The 22,612-nt window shown below is 39.5% G+C and overlaps 1 protein-coding gene across 1 annotated transcript in view; it reads right to left on the reverse strand.

Moving 5' to 3' along the window:
* Positions 1-22,612, reverse strand: part of SACM1L (SAC1 like phosphatidylinositide phosphatase) — a 59,600-nt gene that overhangs the window by 17,996 nt on the left and 18,992 nt on the right. Inside the window, exons 3-11 of the mRNA XM_038566677.1 lie at positions 21,347-21,421; positions 19,860-19,987; positions 16,961-17,110; positions 14,223-14,282; positions 13,273-13,306; positions 7,656-7,757; positions 4,899-4,984; positions 4,036-4,122; positions 3,250-3,318 (exon numbers count right to left, since the gene is read on the reverse strand). Coding sequence (XP_038422605.1) covers positions 3,250-3,318; positions 4,036-4,122; positions 4,899-4,984; positions 7,656-7,757; positions 13,273-13,306; positions 14,223-14,282; positions 16,961-17,110; positions 19,860-19,987; positions 21,347-21,421 — 791 coding nt within the window. The remainder of the gene's footprint in view (positions 1-3,249; positions 3,319-4,035; positions 4,123-4,898; positions 4,985-7,655; positions 7,758-13,272; positions 13,307-14,222; positions 14,283-16,960; positions 17,111-19,859; positions 19,988-21,346; positions 21,422-22,612) is intronic.

Below are 22,612 nucleotides of genomic sequence, written 5' to 3' on the forward strand. Positions count from 1 at the left end.
ATAAAAATACTGGGATCCCTGGGTGGCTCAGCAGTTTAGTGCCTGCCTTCGGGCCGGGCCAGGGTGTGATCCTGGAGTCCCAGGATCTAATCCCACATCAGGATCCCTGCATGGAGCCTGCTTTTCCCTCTGCCTGTGTCTCTGCCTCCCTCTCTGTGTCTCTTATGAATAGAAAAAAAATCTTAAAAAAAAAAAAATGAAGGAATACAAACAAAAGATTGGAAAACAAGGCTTATTCAGTGGAGAAGGATAAACTGACAAAAAACATCCCTGTAGAAGATTTACGAGAAAAAAAGTTTCAAACAAGTGTCTTAAATATGCTCAGAGCTAGAGGAAAACACAAGGTTCAAAAGGAAACCAAGAAAACGGTACATGAACAAATAAAATCATCAGCAAACAAACAAAAATCATTCAAAGGAACTAAACAGTAAGTCTGGAGTTGAAAATGCAAAACAGAAATTAAACATTCACTAGAAGAGTTCAAGAACACATCTGTGCAGGAAGAAAAATGAATCAGCACTTGGAGACAAGACAAATGAGAAGCTGCTCAAGTCTGAGGAGCAGAAAGAAAAAATGAATGAGGAAAAGTGAACAGAACCTCAGAGAACATCTGGGACACAACCAGGGGACAATACGTTCATTCCAGGTGTCCCAGAAGGAAAAGAGAGAAGGAGCTGGAGACCTATTTTAAAGAAAAAAATGGCCCCAAACTTCCCAAATTTGATGAAAAACATAAATCTTCAAATCCAAGAAGATCACTCAATTCCAAGGATGATAAAAGAAACCCACGCCAAGTACATTATAATCAAACTACCAAAAGACAAAGAGAGGATCTTGAAAGCAACAAGAGGGAATACATACAAAGTATTCTCAACAGGATTATAGGCCAATTTCTCCTCAGAAGCCTTGGAGGCCAGAAAGCAATGGACTGATATATGTAAAGTACTGAAAGAAAAGAAGCCTAAACCAAAAATTCTGTATCTGGAAAAATTGTCAAAAATGAGAAAGAAATTAAGACACTCTTGGATAAACAAAAGCAGAGAGAGCTCATTATCACTGGGCCTGCCCTACAAGAAAAACTAACAGGGGTCCTTCAGGTTGAAATGAAAGAATGCTATAAAGCAACCTAAAGCCACACGAAGATATTTAGATCTCCTATAAAGGTAAATACAAGACACAGGCTAATATAAAAGGCAGCATTCCTGTAATCTTGATCTATACCTCCATTTTTATTTTTTATAATCTATGGGACTCAGAAGTCAAATGCATCTAAGAAACTATAAACCTCAGGGAAATATAAATCAAAACCACAATGAGATACCACCTCACACAAGTAAGAATGGCTAAAATTAACAAGACAGAAACAACAAATGTTGGAGAGGATGTGGAGAAAGGGGAACCCTCTTGTACTGTTGGCAGGAATTGCAAACTGGTACAGCCACTCTGGAAAACGGTATGGATGTTCCTCAAGAAATTAAAAATAGAGCTACCCTATGACCCACAATTGCACTACTGGTATTTACCCTAAAGATATTGATGCAGTGAAACACCAGGACACCTGCACCCCAATGTTTATAGCAGCAATATCCACAATAGCCAAACTACAGAAGGAGCCACAATGTCCTTCAACAGATGAATGGATAAAGAACATGTGGTATATATATACAATGGGATATTACTCAGCCATCAGAAGAGATGAATACTCATGATTTGCTTCGACATAGATGGAACTGGAGGGTATTCTGCTGAGTAAAACAAGTCAATCGGAGAAAGACAATCATCATATGGCTTCACTCATACGCAGAACATAAGGAGTAGTGAAAGGGACTATAAGGGAAAGGAGGGAAACTGAGTAGGGAAAAATCAGAAAGGAAGACAAACCCTGAGAGACTCCTAACTCTGGGAAACAAAGAGTTGCAGAAGGGGAGGTGGGTAGGGGGATGGGGTCACTGGGTGACAGGCACTAAGGAGGGCACTTGATAGGATGAGCACTGGGTATTATACTGTCGGTTGGCAAATTGAATTTAAATTTTAAAAAAGGAATAAATATTAATCTATGTTACTGGGAACAAAATGTATAAAGATATAATTTGTGACATTAATAACATAAAGGGGAGGGACAAAGCTTTATAGGAGTCAAGTTTTTGTATGCAAACTGAAGTTAGGTTGGCATCAATTCAAATTAAATATTATAAACTTTACAATATTACAGGTAATCCTCACGGCAACCAAAAAGAAAATATCTGTAGAATATACACAAAAGAAAATGAGAAGGTAATCAAAAAACTGAACTACAAAAAAAATTTCAGCAGTTGAGCCTTTGGCTCAGGGCGTGATCCTGGAGTCCTGGGATCGAGTCCTGCATCGGGATCTCTGCAGGGAGCCTGCTTCTCCCTCTGCCTAGTCTCTGCCTCTCTCTCTGTGTCTCTCATGAATGGGTAACTAAAATCTTAAAAAAAAAAAGTAAATCAAAACTACGACATACCACTCCACCCCCATAAAGATGGCTATAATCAAAAAACAAAACAAAACAAATCCTGAAAATAACAAGCGCTGGTGAGGATGTGGAGAAAGTAGAACTCTGGTGCACTGCTGATGGGAATGTAAAATGCAGCCACTGTGAAAAACAGTAGAGTGGTTCCTTAAAAAGTTAAAACCTAGAATCACCATATGATCCAGCAATTCAACTTCTAATTACAGCCCTAAAAGAACTGAAAGCAGGGACTCAAATGGATACCCAAACACCAATGTTCAGAGCAGCATTATTCACAGTAACTAAAATGTGTAAACAACCCCATGTCCATCAACAGATAAATGGATAAACAAAATAAGGTATCTACAATCGAATGTTATTCAGTCTTCAAGAAAAAAAAAAAAGGAAATTTTGATGCTGTAATATGGATAGATCTTAAAAACATTAAGCTTGGTGAAATAAGCAAGACCCAAAGGAATCAGTATTATATGATCCCCTATGGGGGGGAACCTAGAATAGGAAAATTTATATAGATAAGAAAGTAGAATAGTTACCAGGGGCTGAGCTGAGAAGGATAATAGGAAGTTATTGTTTAGTGGACACTGAGTTTCTGTTTGGTATGATGAAAAGTTCTGGAAATGGTCAATGGTGACAGCTGCACGACATGGTAAAATACATTAATAATGCCACTTTAAAAATAGTTAAAATAGTAAATGTTATATTTTTTTAACTTAGTTTTTTGTTTTGTTCCCCCAAGAAACATGTAAGAAACATACCAGATTGATTATTACTTGTTTTCCATAAATAATTACTTGTGAATCAAAATGCCTTTGGAAACCATCCATCTAGAAAGAGAAAAGAGTTTTTACACTTTACCAGATTACACTATAAGAGTATTTTAAAAATCTTTTAAAGTATCTCCTTAAACATCCTGTTTGTATATTCAAGAGACTGACACTAGGATTGGGACCAGGTCTTCTAGATGTTCTGAATACCACATAGTAAACAACCATTATAAGCCATTCTATTCTGAGCTACAATACCATACTTTAATTCTGAACATGACCTCAAAGAGAATACACTAAAGACTGTAAATGGTATGAAGCTGCAAAGCTACGAGATCTCTAAAATCTGAAATTGCGGGATCCCTGGGTGGCGCAGCGGTTTGGCGCCTGCCTTTGGCCCAGGGCGCAATCCTGGAGACCCAGGATCGAATCCCACGTCGGGCTCCCTGCGTGGAGCCTGCTTCTCCCTCTGCCTGTGTCTCTGCCTCTGTCTCTCTCTGTGTGACTATCATGAATAAATAAATAAAATCTTTAAAAAAATAAATAAATAAAATAAAATCTGAAATTGCCAAACGTGTGATCAACCGCTAGCTTTCTGCATTTCCAACATGGCATCTCTACAGCCTTTGGGTCAGAGGTTCACTAGGTGCTAAGACCAAGGAGAATGGCTGCAGATGCTGGATTCTGACTTGTGAGGAATAACTACATGTTTAATGTGCAAACTATAATGCCATTAAGCTATTTTTAGCTAATGAAAAAAACACAGAAGATACTCACATGATTCGCTACTTTGTTGATCAGTGGCTGCGGTTTGTACTTGAGGTTTGGTCTTTGAGACCAGAAAACTGGTATTGACCCTCGAGTCTAAAAGAAAAGAGAAATATAAAAAGAAACATACACATAAACTTGTTTTTCTCAGCTTGCTTACTGTTAGGTATGGTTGTGGGTGTGTATCACTGACTACAAAGAAAAAATACAACCTACTATCTCTATGAAAGGTATCTGGGTGTACCTACTCCAAAAGTTCATATTTTATGGGAATACATTTGGAAAGGACTTTTTCCTCCTGATTTTATATACATGTTTACTACTTGGGTAGTAAATGGTTCTGTGTTTCCCCTAAACTCCAAAATAAATCAACTTATCTACAAGTAAAACTTGGTAAGTTATGTCTGTTATGTAATGTGGTATTATGATGAAACTAGAAAACTGCTTTATTCATTCTCAAATGAGTATGTTAAAAAATTTATAAATATGCTGAGCCACTACTGCTCTGGAGCAGCAAGTAATCCACAACTTTGAAAGGAGGCAACAAGAGACACACTGTCCCACAAAGAAGGGCAGGGCAGGTAAAGCCATCACAAGCTGGCTTCTGTCCCGTCACCACTGCCTTGAAGAAGTGGAGAGGGTGAAGTGGATAGGTGGCTGCACCTCCACCACTCTTGGACCTCCTCCCCTCCCCTCCCCTCTCCCAAGGGATTTAATTAATTCAAGGGCAGGAAATATGGGCAGGTAAGAGCCAGGTTAACAGAGTAGCTTTGTTCTGAGGGGACTTTTCCCACATCGTAGACAATGGCCTTACTTTAAAAAGCAGGGAAGAGGAGGGAAATCTCAACAACAGGACAGACACATCCACCCACCTGTACGAATGAAGCCCTGCTTCCATTGTAGTGCACAATTTGTTCTGTTTCTACAAAGTTAGCTGCATGACCTTCAGAATCAATTCCTAAATTGAAAAAAAGTTAAAGTTAACTATATTTATTATATGAGAAACACATCAGAAGCTCACTAATTTAGTTTAACTTGGAAAGAATTAAGTGAGTTCAAGTTAGTGGAAAAGTACTTGTAAAAATAAATTTCAGACAAATGCATACATCATCAGAAAGCTAACAGGAGCTCACTCACTGCAACAGGCTTACAGGAGCATAGTAAGGATCAATTAATAATCAGATGACGTTGGCTGCTATTTAATATATCAATTATTATTTTTTTTTTTTAAAGTTTTATTTTTTTATTTTTTTTTTATTTATTTATGATAGGCACACAGTGAGAGAGAGAGAGGCAGAGACACAGGCAGAGGGAGAAGCAGGCTCCATGCACCGGGAGCCCGACGTGGGATTCGATCCCGGGTCTCCAGGATCGCGCCCTGGGCCAAAGGCAGGCGCCAAACCGCTGCGCCACCCAGGGATCCCCTAATATATCAATTATTTACACATACACAATTCCTCTAAAACAGTGTTTCTCAAACTTGAGGAATATTTTCAAGAAAAATGCAATTCTCAAGGACCCCTGAGAGTATGCCCATGGATCCCAATTTGAAAAATACTATTTTGAAAGTCAAAACCATTAAGCACAGTATTAAATGTAAATATTGGTTGTCACGGCAACAGTATTTTGTTATAATAATGCAAATGGGCCAGCAGATGTTTACAATGATTTTAATTATCAAAATAAGAGCACAAAAACTTTATAATCCTAGAATTCCCATAACTCCATGAACATACCCACAAAGCCTAGTTTGAAAAGCACTGCTCTAGTGTTTTAGTCCTGACACTCATTAGTCTTTTCAATTATCTGAAGCAATCCTCTACAATCCTGTTCATAAAGTCTATTTGTACAACAAAAAGCTGGCAAATGCTGAGTGAAGTAAGTCAGTCGGAGAAGGACAAACATTATATGTTCTCATTCATGTGGGGAATATAAATAATAGTGAAATGGGAATATAAGGGAAGGGAGAAGAAATGTGTGGGAAATATCAGAAAGGGAGACATAACGTAAAGACTGCTAACTCTGGGAAACGAACTAGGGGTGGTAGAAGGGGAGGAGGGCGGGGGGTGGGAGTGATTGGGTGACGGGCACTGGGGGTTATTCTGTATGTTGGTAAATTGAACACCAATTAAAAATAAATAAATAAATAAATAAATAAATAAATAAATAAATAAAGTGGGGGGGAAAAAAAAAAAAAGCTGGCAAAGGCAACTTTCAAGCTAGTCCCTGACTCAAATGACCACATTATCTAAAGAAGTCAATAGATTTTATTTTTAACCACCTCAAATTATTTCTCAAACATAACACTTTTAGGTGAGGTCGGTGGTTAACAGTGACAGGGACAAGATTACTGAGTCCAATCAGCAAGGAAATGCTTTCTCAATACCTTCTAAAATTACTTGTCAGAATCATCCTATACTTGGTTCTTTCCGTAATTCTCATTAAGGAATATTTTTAGAAGTGAGAATGAGACTGGTGGGGGTGGGGGTGCTGGGAAGGGGGTGGCCAGGGGGAGGGGAGGCAGACCTTTACGAAATGATTTCCAAGGTATAGGAAATTTTAAAAACAAGAAAAATCAAGGGGCAAGAAAATATGCAGAGTATACAACCAATGCCTACAAAAGTGGGGGGGGGGGGTGGCACACACAACTCTAACAGTATAAAAATGATCCAGAAGGATAAATAAGAAGCTAACAACTGATCAGCTGCTAGGGAAGTTAAGATGCAGCAGATGGGCTCAAAGATGAGAAATATTTTTTATTGCCTATCTCTTTATATTTCTTGATACCTGAACTATGTGAACCTATTATCTATTCAAAAGCTTTAATTAAAAATATGTCTCCATCCAAGAAAATCTAGTTATGAAGGAGCTAACTCCAATTCTGGTCGTATGATTTTGACCATGTCCCTTACTAAATGCCTTTCTTCTTTTGCCTATACTACCTGTAATAAGGGAATAACCTTTACAACTTTGTGGCCTAAAACTTCTACAATTTCTCTAATGGCCCACAGGATTTTATTCTGATATATATGGCCCACAGGATTTTATTCTGATTTTCTGGCAGAAGGACAAGAAAAGAGAAAAGAAAAGAAAAAAGAAAAAGTTAAGAAAAATCTCCTTTTCAGAATGCCAGTAATTTTTAAGGCAGATTTTAAAAGCATGGTTTAAGCAAATTAGCATGTTACTAGTACAAACCCTAGTAAATGCTCAAAACGAAAATCTTTAAAGTTGAAGGCATAAAGTCAAATATCTAGCTTTATGCATGCAAAAAACCCAAGAGCAATAAAAGAAAATACTTTTTGATGTGAGTTTAGGTTACTGAAACTACACTGAGTTCAGCTGGCCTCCAGACATCCGGCAAACAACATGAATGAGTTCTCTTAAAGCAGTAAGAAGCAGCCTATGGGGTCTCATGAACATTTGCAATGTAACTACAGTAGCTGGAGTAAAGCACAGAAAACCTACCTAATTATTATAATGAAGCAGGAGATAAATATTTAGTGAGGCTATCAAATGATAATGAGAACAAATAAAATACAAAAGGTTACATTCATGTCACCATATGACAAAACATTAATTAGTCATAGATATAACCCAATATTGAATCACACTGACACAATTAATCTCACCTCTTACATAATAGCGCACACCAGCTCTGAAACAACTTCTCCTGGAGATGAGAATCCAATCAAAGTATTTTCCATTAATAGAACATGAGTGCATAGTAATAACTTAGATACATTAAGAAAAATATAACATTTATAAACATCATAGGTATTATTTCCAGATTACATTTGAAAATGTACTCTAGCAAGAATGACTCCGTCCTTAGGAAAAAAATGGACCAAGAATGTATCATCTTTTTGGGTTCCTCCCTCTGCCCTTCCCCCTACCTGTGCTCTCAAAAAACGAAAAATTTTTTTAAAATATGATTTCCTTTCCCTGCTATCCTCAAGCACTTTCTAAAAGTAAAATATTACCCACATTACCAAAAAACCCTCCTTTAAATGAAAACATAAATTTAAAATAGTTTTGCCTCCAAGTAAGAAATGGAAAAGGGGGGGGGGGGTACTAGGCTACTGCAATTAAAACAAACACACACACACACACATAAATATATCATATGCATAATTACAAATATAAATTAACCAAAACAGTTGGAATGCATATGAAGATTTACAGATCAAACTGTGAATTCAGGATTATCCAGAAACAAATTTTGATTCTTTTTTCTTGAAACAGGAAAAGTGAAACTGAATATGAAAAAAAAAAAAAAAAAAAGGTATCTCCCTCAAAAGCTTTTCTTGATATAAAATTATCTCCCTAATGACTGTAACAATAAGTGCTTTGCACTGGCTCACTACAGCTCAGGAGCTCTATCGTAACGAACCCTCAGGACACAGGCTTCTCACCACCTCATGCCAGAATAAAGGGTTGCAGAAGCCTACAGAGATACAAACCTCTTACATTAAAACGATGTTATTAGAAAATATAATAATCGGAAAAGAATACACAATGTATCTAAATATTTACAAAGAGAGTCCTGTCTGGGGAGCTATTGCTTCCCAGATGGAGAATTTCTGATTGGGGAGAGGGAGATGGTTTGATGCTCTTCGTATGATGTTAGGAAAGAGATGCCACTTACTAAGCTATACACTCAGAATTGGTTAAAATGGCCAGTTTCAGTTACATATGACTAATCATAACAAAAATCATTAAACCTGCTCTCACATTCACCTACACGCGCACCCCTAGCACCTCTGAAGCACCCAGAGCAGTCACTCCTCTGCATCTAGCCCCCCCTGCTGCCCTCCAAGTGCAGACCACTAGCCAATCAGTACACGACTCCCTTGCTTGTATTTCTAGTTTTGCCACTGAGCAATCTGTTTAGACTCAACAGTTTACCTTTTTTACATAAATGGAATTATCCTGTGTATGTCTTTGGGCTTGCTCTGTGTGTTCAACAATATGGGGCTGGGGCTCACTTGCTGCTGTAGCTGTATTCTATCCACTGTGGCCGCACTAGTTCGTCCAGCCTACTGTCCAGGTTGGCTCCAGTTTTTGCTAGCATAAAAGTGCTACAAACAAAGATCTCCGCACATAGACATCAGGAAGTGGCTCTAAGGAGTTAAGACTGCAAGGTCATGGAGTATATTCATCACCGGATTTTATTAGAAAATGCCAAATTCTCTTAAGAATTACTTTGACTTTTCATGTTTACCAATGCTTGATACCATAACAGAGAGGTTTTGGGCAGCCAGGGTGGCTAAGCGGTTTAGCGCCGCCTCCAGCCCAGGGTGTGATCCTGGAGACCTAGAACCGAGTCCCACGTCGGGCTCCCTGCATGGAGCCTGCTTCTCCCTCTGCCTGTGCCTCTGCCTCTCTCTCTCTCTCTCTCTCTCATTCTCTCTGTGTCTCTCATGAATAAATAAATAAAATCTAAAAAAAAAAAAAAAAGAAAGACAGGTTTCTTTCATTGTCTCAATGGCCTTATTATCTTTCTTCCTTCTTCATTTGTTTGGGATTGCCCTATGCATATTTTTTATATGTAACATTTTTTAACGCAGCTTGATTCATCCATTATACAGCCTAATAGCCTAATAAATTACATATCTATGAATCTACCATCCAACTTCAGAACAGTACCAAAACCCTGAATCTACTTATGTTATTTTCCCATTCTGTCCAAGTGACTTCTTACCCAGAAGTAACACTATTCTCAGGAGACCACATTCCTGCCTTAATTTCACCATATGCAAACATGACTTAAAAACGTATGGCTTGCTTATGCATTAGGTTTTATAAAAACAGCACCACATTCTTGATAAATTTCAGTCCTTGTTTATTTCCACCAGTAAGTTCTTAAGATTCATGCTTGGACTGCACAGCCAGTAGGCCACCTGTCCTCAGTGCTACCATCTGCAAAGACTATACCTCGAGAGCCCTAACTATACCTCGAGAGCCCTGATGGAACTTAAGTCCTTAGTTCCATCCAATGGTGGTGCTGTGAATACTCTTGCAAACCTGCCCTGGTATAAACATACTGGGCGTGCATAGGGGAAGTTCTGGTAAATTCACAAGAGAATGCCAAATCATTTTCAAAATGATGGTACTGAAGGACACCAGCAATATGAATTTCTAATGATTCATCCCTCTCTTTGACCTACTATCATCAGACTTAATGATTCATCCTGAACTCCCAATTCATTTTTCTTTAAAACCCAGTGCCAGAGCAGAATCCAAGGCAGTATTTATTCATTCATTCACCCATTACATTAAGTATAGCATAGAATATGAATGACTGCTTTCTGAATCATTTCCTCTGATGACAGGACAGATATACATACACTTCAGAGAATCCAGAAGGCATGGAAGGAACAAGAAGAAAATAAAAACCATACAGCATTCCTCACCATGATCTAACTTTTACCATGTAAATATATTTAGTTCTGGTCTTTATCAATGGCGTTATGCCACTCATTGCCCATGCCACACCTTCTCAACCTCCAACACACCTCCTCCCTCATCCCACTCACCCAACTGACATTGTCTCCTGTTCCTCTGTGGAAATAAAAGCCATCCCCATATACCAGCCAGTATCCACATCCATGTGTCTGCTTCTCTTCCTGGCGGAGGAGGACCTGAGCACTAGACTCTACCTGTCACACACTCAAGGATACTGTGCTCTCCCCTTCTGCGAATCCCTCTCATCAGTGATATCCCTCATTTCGGGAGGAAAAGCAGGGGAGCAGGTACCTAACCTCCTTCTCGAATGCTCACATTTAGCCAACCAGAAGCTTACCAGCTGATTACCCCCTGTGCCTTCAAACAGTCTTTTCATTTGCTTGTGGGACACCACTTTCACTTGGGTGCTTCCCCTCTTCCTCACTGCCTTTTGCTGGTTCATCTTCATTTCTCCTGTCCTTTCAGTTCACTCACACTGGTTCTCCCACTTTGTCCTCACTGAGTCCAACAGTCTGTGGCTCTAGCATTTCTTCATCATCTAGAACTCCATTTTAGGCCATCTTCTCTCTCCAGGCCTTTTCTTTTCTCTAGACGCATTCCTTCCTTTGAGGAGTTCATCAGCTTCGTGGCTTTAAATGCCATCTGTGCCTAGAAGACTCTCAAGTTTATACCGTAACATGACCTTCCCTTGTAAACTCCCACCGCATTACTCCATCTGCTTCAGTGACATCTCTACTTGGAAGTTAGAGAAATCTCAAGCTTAGCAAGTCCAGTGGAACTCTGGATATTCTGGCCCTACTCCCACCTCCAGACTTTTCTGCATGTCAATGGATGGCTTCCTTCTACCTACCCCAGCCAGAAACCTTAGATTCATACTAAATCCCCTTCTTTCGTAACCCAGGTACAATTTGTCAGAAAAGTCTACAAAGTCTACCCTCAAGACAAGTCTGGAACCAGACCATTTCTACCACCATCACTGTTACCATCCTGGCCCCAGGCACCACTGCTTCTCACACATGGATTAGTGCAACTGCCTCTAATTAGTCCTTATATTATCTCATGTTCTCCTCTGGCCTGTTCTCCACACTACTGTCAGTGATCCTGTCTTACCTACCATGCCAATCCTCTACCCGGATCCCCAGTTTCTCACTACAGTTACAGTACAAAGTCCACAAAGGCCCTGCATAACCTAGACCGGGTCCTTCCCTGCAGTGGCTCCCACTTCTCCCTGTCTACCCTGGCTGCCCCAGCATGCTCCTGCCTCAAGGCCTGTTCTTTTTCATTCTCTGTATACACACCAAACACTGAAACTATGTAACTATGTTAACCAGAGGCTTATTTAAAGCTTTAGATTTTTTTTAAAATTTATTTATTCATGAGAGACAGAGGGAGAGAGGCACAGAGACACAGGCAGAGGGAGAAGCAGGCTCCATGCAGGGAGCCTGACGTGGGACTCCATCCCGGGTCTCCAGGATCACGCCCTGGGCAGAAGGTGGCGCTAAACCGCTGAGCCACCAGGGCTGCCCTAAAACTTTAGATTTAAAGCTAAACGAATGGATAGGCTGTTTCTAAAATCTCCAAGACAAACTGTTCCGTAACTCATTTAATTACAGTCCATTCACAATTTCATTTTGGAAACAAACACATAAACATGCATAATTGGCCCAAACCTCTTAAAGCACCACCTAAATTCATTGCTTATTTTAGTCTTAGGGGAACTCAAAAATATTCCAGGAAGGGGAGGGAGACACAGGATAAACAAGAGCTTTTATCCCCAGTGTTTCTATGAAAGATGTTTCCCCTCCATATTTCTTTGCTTTTAGGTATAACAAGAATAATGTAATTTAAAGAAATCATATTAACATAATGAACAAATAAATCACACACTGTTTCCATAATAAGCTTCTTGGGGGTATGTGACATACAAAGATTGCCTCTGTTTCTGCAGGAACAGCACAGTGCTGATTACAGGTGCTCATCAGCTACCTGTCTCCTATCAGCCAGCTCACTCTGCTTCCCTGTTTCTAGAATAATGTCTATGATAAATTATTTAAATGAACTTACAATTAGACGATGACTATTTGCATTGGTACAGACTTTCCTGCATACTGGTAGACATCTTTGTGTACCATCTATTCTCATTTTGTTCTGTGGTTATTTCAAATGACAAATACGATTTTTAATTTCAATTCTCCTCTCCAGGTCACCCCAGTTTGTGAATCTAACTACTTTAAGGGAAAGGGAAAGTTTTCATTTCAATAGCCAGGTTCAAACTACTCTTGTTTATTGGTACAAAGTCTAATAAAAGACAAAACACAGTCTGCATATTCCTTCTTTAAACTATCAGCGCCAGAACTCTTGAACAGAGAGAATAATTTTATCTCAAGAGTTCATTTAAAAAAAGGGGGGGGAGGTCACTTATTACCAGTATTCTAAGATTTTTTTTAAAGATTTTTAATTTACTGATTCATGAGAGAGGCAGAGACACAGGCAGAGAGAGAAGCAGGCTCCATGCAGGGAGACAGACCCATGTGGGACTCAATCCCAGGACTCCAGGATCACGCCCTGAACCCAAGGCAGATGCTCAACCACTGAGCCACCCCAGCATCCCTCAGTATTCTAAGATTTTCTGTTAATAGGTATGATTTATTATCAAAAGCAATTTCTATTAATTCAAAAAACACTCTCCTCATACAACTGAGGTTGTTCCTAAACCTGCCTCATACTAAAACTGAATTAAAGACTGCCAGATAACTAAAGAGTGATACTATGTAAGGATACAGCCATGTAATACTGGAAGAGCAAACCGATGGACCTGAAATGAAGAGAGACATTACATTTAGGAATACATATGGTCCTTAAAAAAAAACAAAAAAAAAAAAAAGGAATATATATGGTCCTAAAATAAAAGGTGCAGCATAAAACAGTTTTATACTCTATAAAAATATTTGTGCGTTATGGAGGCAACATACAAATACAATGAGGTATCAAGCTTATGGTTAACTTTATTTTTTTAAAATGTCTCTAATGTACCCTTGTCTTTCCAATTAAAAAACAGTTTAAGCATGTGATACCATCATTTGGGCTTACATATTCAGGTCTTGGAACACTAATAAAACTGCATGAAGCTGCCAAACTTCTACCTCCCTCCCTGTCAGACTTTGCCTATAACAATTCCACTGATTCAGGGAAAAGAAACACCTGTGCTGTCTGCAGCTCAAACTCCTTTTTCAAAAGCAAAGCAAAGCAAATGACGAGAAATAAAGACCCGAGGCAAATCTATGTAACTAGATTCAATATGTAATGCTTCCCGGCTGGGTGTCCCTGTTCACCCCACATTTGTACAAACTAAGGACAGCGGGAGATGACATCCACACATGTCTCTCCTGGGTGACTCAAGACAAATTCAGAACTCTGCACTTGCCCGGGGACCTCCTGGGGCCCCTGATTTCCCCACTACTCACCCACCAAAATCCATCCTCTCTTACTCACAGAAAGCAATGTATTTTTACATAAGTATTTTTTTAAGGCTTCTATAGAAGATGAGAGTAAAACTGGGCTTCTTCAGAACAATGCGAGGGGGGAGACCTATCCAAGCTTTGTAAGTTATAAACTGAGTTAAATCAGACTAATTTACCAAAATCCCAGGTGATTAGGCAGCCATTTTACATATGTATCCAAGTAGAACCTGGATTGTAACAAATAAGCAGGTTTTATGTAGTGTCCATTACCTCTGGCTGAGCAGAAAATTCTCTTAGAAGATGACCATTCCATACAAACCGCTGATCTGCCTGAGAGAGAAGATTTAAAATCAATAAAGTATCTCCTGCCCACCCAAGTTTCTACAGAAAGAGAACTATTAACAATCAATGTCTCCACCTGGTGGCTACACGTAGGTCTTCCTCTCAAATCAGCCCTCCCTCTGGGTGAATCCCATCCCACTGGCTCAGGCCCGTGCTGTGGGCCCAGACAGAAAGCTGGGAGTCCTTTGGGGTCTGTCTCGTTCTCTTATCTGTAGTCAACTGCCAAGTCCTAAATCTCCTTCCAAATCCGCCCCCTCCCTCCATCTCTGCTCCCACCGCCCTGGCTAGCACCTGACTCCTGCTTCTCACTACCGCAGGTTCCTGGGCTTCAAGTCCTGGCCTTGCTCTTCTCACCCATCCCTCCACATGCTGCCAGCAGGGGCTCTCTCACACCACCTGTCTCCTGTCCACTGGGAATTCTTCACTGGCTCGCTGTTACCAGCAGAACAAAACCTCTGCATGGCCTACCCAGTGCTGGGATCTCTGACCACTGACTTTCAGACTATAAATACAGGGGAAGTTCCCTCAACAACACAGGAGGTGAACTGACTCTCTCAACTCTCTTTACCAAACACACCAACCGACACTCCCCGCTCCTCCACAGCTGACAGTCCCCGGGTGTGGCTCTGGCAGGGAATGGCTCTGGTGGCCACAGTCAGCCCCAGGGCACACTTCCAGGCTCAGGAGTGTGCTCCCAGTTGCTCTGTGCCAGCTGCACCTGTTATTCATCATTACACAAACTAAATGTCTTACACATCAATGAGATGGGACTTAAAAACAAACTACTTTTTTTTTTTTTTTATAAAATTTTTTTTTTAATTTTTATTTATTTTATGATAGTCACAGAGAGAGAGAGAGAGAGGCAGAGACACAGGCAGAGGGAGAAGCAGGCTCCATGCACCGGGAGCCTGACGTGGGATTCGATCCCGGGTCTCCAGGATCGCGCCCTGGGCCAAAGGCAGGCGCTAAACCACTGCGCCACCCAGGGATCCCTACTTTTTTTTTTTTATAAAGCTGAATGATATGTGGAACTTAAAGTGATCAAAGGCAAGCTAAAACAATACTGCTGTTGGATCCAGAGGAGGGGTGGCAGCTCTAGAAGGTTAGAGAAACACAGTCAAAATCTACAGGATTCTGCAAACATCACTTTGTGGGTGTCCAAACCTGTACAGACTCTGTACAAACTGTACAGAACCTGTACAAACTGGAAAGTGTTATGGATATACTCTGCACAGGAATCAAGGAACCCAAAACAAAGAAAAGCTTAGAGTCCTATACCAAAATATCGACCAGTCAGTGTAAATTTTACGTTTTAAGTTAGACAAAATGTTTAAGGTACATATGGTTCATTTGTCACTGTCTTGATTTCCTACGTTAACTTTAATGCACTCCTGATTAGCTGACAAATTCTCTTCCCAACATGTGAGATGGCTCTGTTTCTCATTTCACTGCCACCATCTCTGCCTGGGACCCTCCCTTCTCCCACTGTGCCCTGACCAAGGCATTCAGTCTCTGCTGAGAAGTACCTTCCTGTGTAAAGTCATCCCCAGCTCCTCCAGACCCAGTGAGACCCCAACTTCCTTTGGGATCCCACCCCATTTTGGTACACAGTCCCATGACAGCAACTGTCCCTTATTTTGTGACTGCCCAGACTTCTGCTTCCCCAGTAGACTGCAGGATCCCACATGGGGCCATCCTTTTCATTCTGTGTCCCTGCTGGCTGATACAGTACCTGGTACACAGTAGGTATCCGAGAGACATCTGATTAACAAATGGAGAATGCAGCATAGCAACTGCTTTTAAAAGCAACAGTCTCTGTAGTTAAAAGCCAAACTGCTTGATTGCTTAGCCTACATCTAATTTACATCCAAGCCTACATATAATTTTACTAGATTACAGTATAAAATCTTAAAAGAACCAGTCAACTAAAACACTGATTTAGGCTGAACTGTACGAAATTATAATTTTTACTGGTCAAAATGGTCAATTATTGGCAATTTCATAGGATCTAGCCTAATAGGTAACAGACAGCAACCTTTTAAATTCTGTCTGCCCCCTAAATACACCTACGGTTTGTTACTAAAAAAAATCCAGGCAGCAATTATCCAGGTTCCTGAACAGCAGGAATTTTAGGATGATATCATCTGAGATCTAGTTTCAAAGATACACTCATATTTAAGAAGGGGGGGGGGGGCAAAATAACAACAACAAAAAAAAAACCCACCTTAAACAAAACAGTATTTTCCAAGTTCTTAAATCAGTTCTTACTTTTCTAGTTGCAAAAACTATAAATAACACCACTGCATAAAGAATATCACCTGCTGGAACATTAATTTTACAAGTTTAATTATGCTGTTAACATTAATAACTGCTATGCTACAGAACACTGAGAGCCAGGAAACTACCAACATGTCTGTTTACACTGAATTTCTGAATACTTACACCACTGGCTCTCAATCCTGTCTGTGTAACACTCGCAGATTCTGGGATCCTGAATTTGCAACTGTGACGGATATCGAGAACATGTTGTGTTTTCGACCCCACATGTGAGCCTGATATAGCCATAACTGAGAAAAATCAATAATACTTTTATGGATGACATAGAAATATGCCCCTTAAAAAAACCAAAAACAAAATAAGTAAAAGTAACTGAAGGTGAAGCTTACCCTTTCCAAGAGACTCATTTCTTGGAATTCTGGACTAGTGTTGGACAGCCGCTGCAAAGTATGGGTCAAATCATATGTTGTTGAGAAGTAAAACCCATCCACATTCAGGACATGGTTGATCATTGCTAGGAAAGTTTTATTATCTTGTAACTGTAAACAGAGGGGAGGGACAAACATCAGTCTGCTTCACACTTGAAAAACGGGATCTGCCCAGCTCTGTAAGCCGGCTGGCCCTGTTAAAGACCACTGGAAGGGGACCCAGAGAGAATGCTCACCACATCCCCAGGGCCTAGGCCAGCTCCTGACCCGCAGAGGGAGTTCAATAAACAGCAAATGGTGTTGCTACCTTAACTGATGGGGTACAACTGTTGCCCTACAGCAGCCTTCAGCTTTTGCTCTAAGGGGCAGAAGTTATTTTAACAAAACATCACCGCCTTAGGTGATGACCGCCTAAGTTCCAGATCCTTTAGAGACTCTCTTGCACCCTTACAACAAACCCTGTGGGTTACTATGATTACTCTCACTTGATAAGTGAAACCATGAAGTCAGGAAGGCCCAAAAACACAGCAAGTAAATAACAAGGGAATAATACCATCCTTCTTCCTAAAGAAACTTTACGGGGCTGGATGAGAATTAAATTTTTTGTAAATGAAAAGACTAAGAAGAAAAATCCAGATAAATAAAGATAATACTCATCTTTATTTTCTGATAATTATTTTAGCTGGCTTTCCCAATGAATACCAAGATTGACATTGATTTTCATCCTTCCTTTAAAAAATAACTGATAATGTCTGGTAACGTTTAATGGATTATCAAATGATTAACATGTTAATCTACATGTTAGAAACCTACATACTATGAAATTTTTAATTTGGGCTCATACTTTTTTTTAAAAAAAACAAAAGGTACAAGCAAAACACATGCAGCGAGCAATGTTAAAATTAGTTGCATGGCCTGACAACCAAGTATAGCAATCAGGAAGAAACTGTTCAGGTAAATATTACTGGGTTATTAATAAATACAGCCATTTTTATTTCTTATTTACCATGTCTTATAGGAGTGAATATATTGATCTACATAGAATATTTTCTACACCCTAACCAATTGTCTTACACCTTTAAAAAAAAAAAAAAGATTTATTTATCTTAGAGGGAGAATGTGCAAGAGAGCATAAGTGGTGATGGGGGGAGGGCGAGAGGAGAGATGGGGGGGAGGGAGACAGAGAGAAAGAGAGAGAAAGAGAATCTCACACAGACTCCCTGCTGAGCATAGAACCAAACACAGGGCACAATCCCAGGACCCTGAGATCATGACGCAAGCGAAAACCAAGAGTCAGACACTCAGCTGAATGAGCCACCCCCAGGTGCCCCTAACTGTCATAAACCTTTCTAAGTCTGGACTGGCTTCCAACATCTTATCCTTTGCACTCTCAAGGTCATAGAATACCCCAGAGAGTTCCCTTCCTATGAAGTCTGTCACTGACTTCACTTCCTCAGGGGCATCTTCAACCTTCTCATCACAACCGAATCATCAAGAATGCAGAGAAGTTCACCTTCACCAAGACCTCTGGCTGTGCACCAGAACCTTGTGAAAGGCGAGTGCCGCATTCCCAGGGTCGGCTGCATCTTCTCTACCCCACCTATGTTCAATTCAAACTTCATTTCTAGAGTCGCTACTTTTTGTTTCTTTGCACTTCCACCTTGCTGGACCAAACTTTATTTTACATACCATGGTAACTTAAATTTAAACTGTTTTGTTGGGGGACTGCATTCCCTAACAGCTGAGCCAGGATAACTAAAATCCGTGCCTACAGGAATTGTGCTAAAAAGAGGGCTGTGTGTGTGGGCTTTTTAAAAAGATTTTATTCATTTATTCATGAGAGACACAGAAAGAGAGGCAGAGATACAGGCAGAGGGAGAAGTAGGCTCCCTATAGGGAGCCTGATGTGGGACTGGATCCCAGGACCCTGGGATCATGCCCTGAGCCAAAGGCAGATGCTCAATCACTGAGCCACCCAGGTGCCCCTAAAACAGGGCCTATTTGGACAGAAACACACATACTTCTATTTACATGTGGTAAACACAATGAATACTTTTTCTCTGGGTAAAGAGGGAACACAACAGGATCAGAGGAACATCAAAGGTATCTCATATTTTATTTCTGGTTGTTGGATATAGGTGCATTTTCTGTTTGTCCTTTTCTCTACATATGAAATTTCATAACTAAAGAATTTGAGTCAGGAGATCCCTGGGTGGCTCAGCAGTTTAGCGCCTGCCTTCAGCCCAGGGTGCGATCCTAGAATCCCAGGATCAGAGTCCCACATCAGGCTCCCTGCATGGAGCCTGCTTCTCCCTCTGCCTGTGTCTCTGCCCCTCTGTGTTTCTCGTGAATAAATAAATAAAATCTTAAAAAAAAAAAAGACCTTGAGTCAGTTTTAAAAAAAAACAAACGAAGGACAATAAAATATATAAAGGACTTTTAAAAACTACATTTTATGACTACATATAAAGGCATATAGAGCCACCCATATGCCTGGGTGGCTCAGTGGTTGAGCATCTGCCTTGGGTCCAGGGCGTGATCCTGGGGTTCCAGGATTGAGTCCCACATCGGGCTCCCTGCGTGGAGCCTGCTTCTCCCTCTGCCTATGTCTCTGCCTCTCTCTCTCCTTGTGTCTCTCGTGAATAAATAAATAAAATCTTTATAAATAAATAAATAAATAAATAAATAAATAAATAAATAAATAAATAAATAAAGGCATGCAGAGGAACCTTGCTCTCTGGGCTGTTGAAATCATTAGGCTTAAAAGAAATCCATCAAACATTCTTTGTTCCATCCCTCCCATGCCTTGCCCCACCATGGTATTATGTCAGGTTTTGCAATTAGTGTTTCCAGTTCTTACCTGAATATCAGTTAAGTGCAACATTGTCTTCTTATAAGAAAGGATATCAAAATCTGTTGCTTTCCAGATTACGTGATTGAAAAATTCACCTATTTTTGTCTTTTTGGTAATAACAATTAGATAATTACCTGCAAAAAGCAAAGCCAAACACACATAAATAGAGGCAACTCTAAAGCCAAAAGTGGCACTCTGTATTGTTTAAGCTCCAAAGGTCAGCAGAGTGAGACTGCACTGTGCAATACAGATAAAAGGCCCAGGAGTTTTTTTTTTTTTTTTTTTTTTTTTTTTTTTTTTTTTTTTTTTTTTTTTTTTTTTTTTTTTTTTTAGGCCCAGGAGTTTTTTTTTTTTTTTTTTTTTTTTTTTCCAGGAGTTTTTTTAAAGGAAATCTTATGACTTATGACTAGAAAGAACAGCGCATTACTTAGAGAAGTTCCTACTGAAAAGTCAAATCTTTTCTCAAAAAAATAAAAGCAAAAGCAGTGATCTTAGCAGAGGGAAAGCCAGAATACGCTCCTTTTTTTCTCCTGCCATCCCCAAGGCATATAGGCCTCTGCTAATACACTTCCCAGGGTGTAGCTTAAAGCATCATGGGTCATGATGCAGAAGAGGTAATGTCCTGGGTCACTGCAGAAGAGGTAATGTCCTGTCTACATTACTCCTATGTCCTACACGTCATTATAAACAGTACAGAGATGTGCTGGGGCAATATAACTAACTGGTCACTGCAACATCACCAAGATGAACAGTCCAGAATTAAGAAAGTATCACAGCACCATGAATAATACCCCAACCCTGATCCTGGCCACCTCCTCCTCCCAAAATAAAATAGGGTAAGCCTTTACCACTAAATTAATTCTTAAGCTCCATTCAAAGCTCTTCCCACAAGTACCCTTCCTGGAAGTCTCCTACATACATCTCTCTCTAGAACTCGTCACACCTTACTACAGTAATTTACTACTCAAAAGAATCTCTCGCTAGACTGTAAACTGCAGGGAAAAAAAGGGTCTGGCATCTTCTATAACTCAGCATCTAGCACACTGCCTGATAATATAAGAATCTTTTTCTTAAGTTAAATGAAATGAAATTTAGATAAACAAAATCACTTTCCCAGTAACTCAGAACTAGGTAACATTCTCTAACATGCACTATGTCATATTCGACCTCAAAATGGGGTTGATGGTATAGAATATTCTGGTCCATCAGTGCCTTACAATATTTACTTAAATACTCTTAGAATTTACGAAGAAATGTCTAGTTTGACTAGGGATTTCAAGTCCAGTTGAAATAAAAATAAAACCAAAACTCTTTTTTAAAGAACCACAGGCTGATAAATTTAACTGCTTGTCGTAATATGTCACTTTTAGAAATTAGGGACAAATATCTAATCTACAGATTTATTGCTTCAAGCATGATAGGAAATATGCCTTCATCTTATACTGTGCCCATTTAATTAACTTCTTGGCCCATCTTAGCTTATTTTTTCTTACCTGCCACCAGATGGATTGTGCCCAGTATACCGAATATTGGTCTCGTAACAGCTGAAGGAGGAATATCTTTCTTGACTTTAAAAGAAAAAAAAAAGGAAAAATCACAGAGAAAAAGCTCACTGATAGAAAAAATTTAGTTTGATTCCCATAGTTACTTCAAAATCAACATGCATGATTTGTTCTAAGAAAGCAATAGTCCTTCATTACTATTAGACCTCCATTTCGGCAAAATATAAAATCAAGAAGTTCATGTGAATATAAAGGCCTCTGCCTATCTAGAAGAAAGTGCCCAAAGTGGCATGCTTTAGCATCCTCATCAAGCAAACTGTGGGATACCTCTATGGTTATTTTTCAACCAAGATTATTCAACCTCTTGCCAGAAGCTAAGTCTGTGTCCACTTAAGAGGATTAGAAAAGGAAACCTGGGTGGCTCAGTGATTGAGTGCCTGCCTTTGGCTCAGGGCGTGATCCTGGAGTCCCAGATCAAGTCCCACATCAGGCTCCCTACATGGAGCCTCCTTCTCTCTCTGCCTGTCTCTCTCTCTCTCTCTCTCTCTCTCTCTCTCTGTCTGTGTGTCTCTCATGAATAAATAAATAAAAATTAAAAAATAAAATAAAAAATAAAAAAATAAAACTGCCCTAACATTGATTAAAACCAATCGGCAATCTTGAGAGCACAGCCACCAACGGACATAGGAAATGCCAAATTATCCAACTAAAACAGACCTCTAATTCCACTATTTGATCAAAGGAAAACTATGTATGGTACTTACCAGAATAACTTAGATAACTAAGAAAACAGAAAATTACAGCCAGCCATTTCTTAAACCTTACTATCTCATGCAAAATATTTTTATGTTTCACTTTACCATTCAAAGGATATTTACGTTTACTGAAAGCTTACTGAGTGGTTACTCAAATACTGTACTTACAAGAAAACAGAGAACTCTGTCTAGAGGTGAATATTTCAATAAATGAAATATGAAATTCTAAATGTGATATTACCAAAATTATTTCACATTTAATCAGAAATCCATGTTCCATACAACTGGAAAAAAAACCTTGTTTTTCATACCCCAGAGAAGCAAAACCAAAATATACTGGAGAGACAGACAAGATATAGATAGATAAAGCTTAGGAACATTGTTTGCCAAAAACACAAGTTTTAGTGATACATATATACATATAATTTTTTGTTTAATAAATTATCCTCAGTCATGAATATTTTCAAAAACAAAAGCAGCTGTTAAAATTCCACACACTTAA

Source organism: Canis lupus, chromosome 20 (genome assembly GCF_011100685.1).
Source record: "Canis lupus familiaris isolate Mischka breed German Shepherd chromosome 20, alternate assembly UU_Cfam_GSD_1.0, whole genome shotgun sequence".
Classification (NCBI taxonomy): Eukaryota; Metazoa; Chordata; class Mammalia; order Carnivora; family Canidae; genus Canis; species Canis lupus.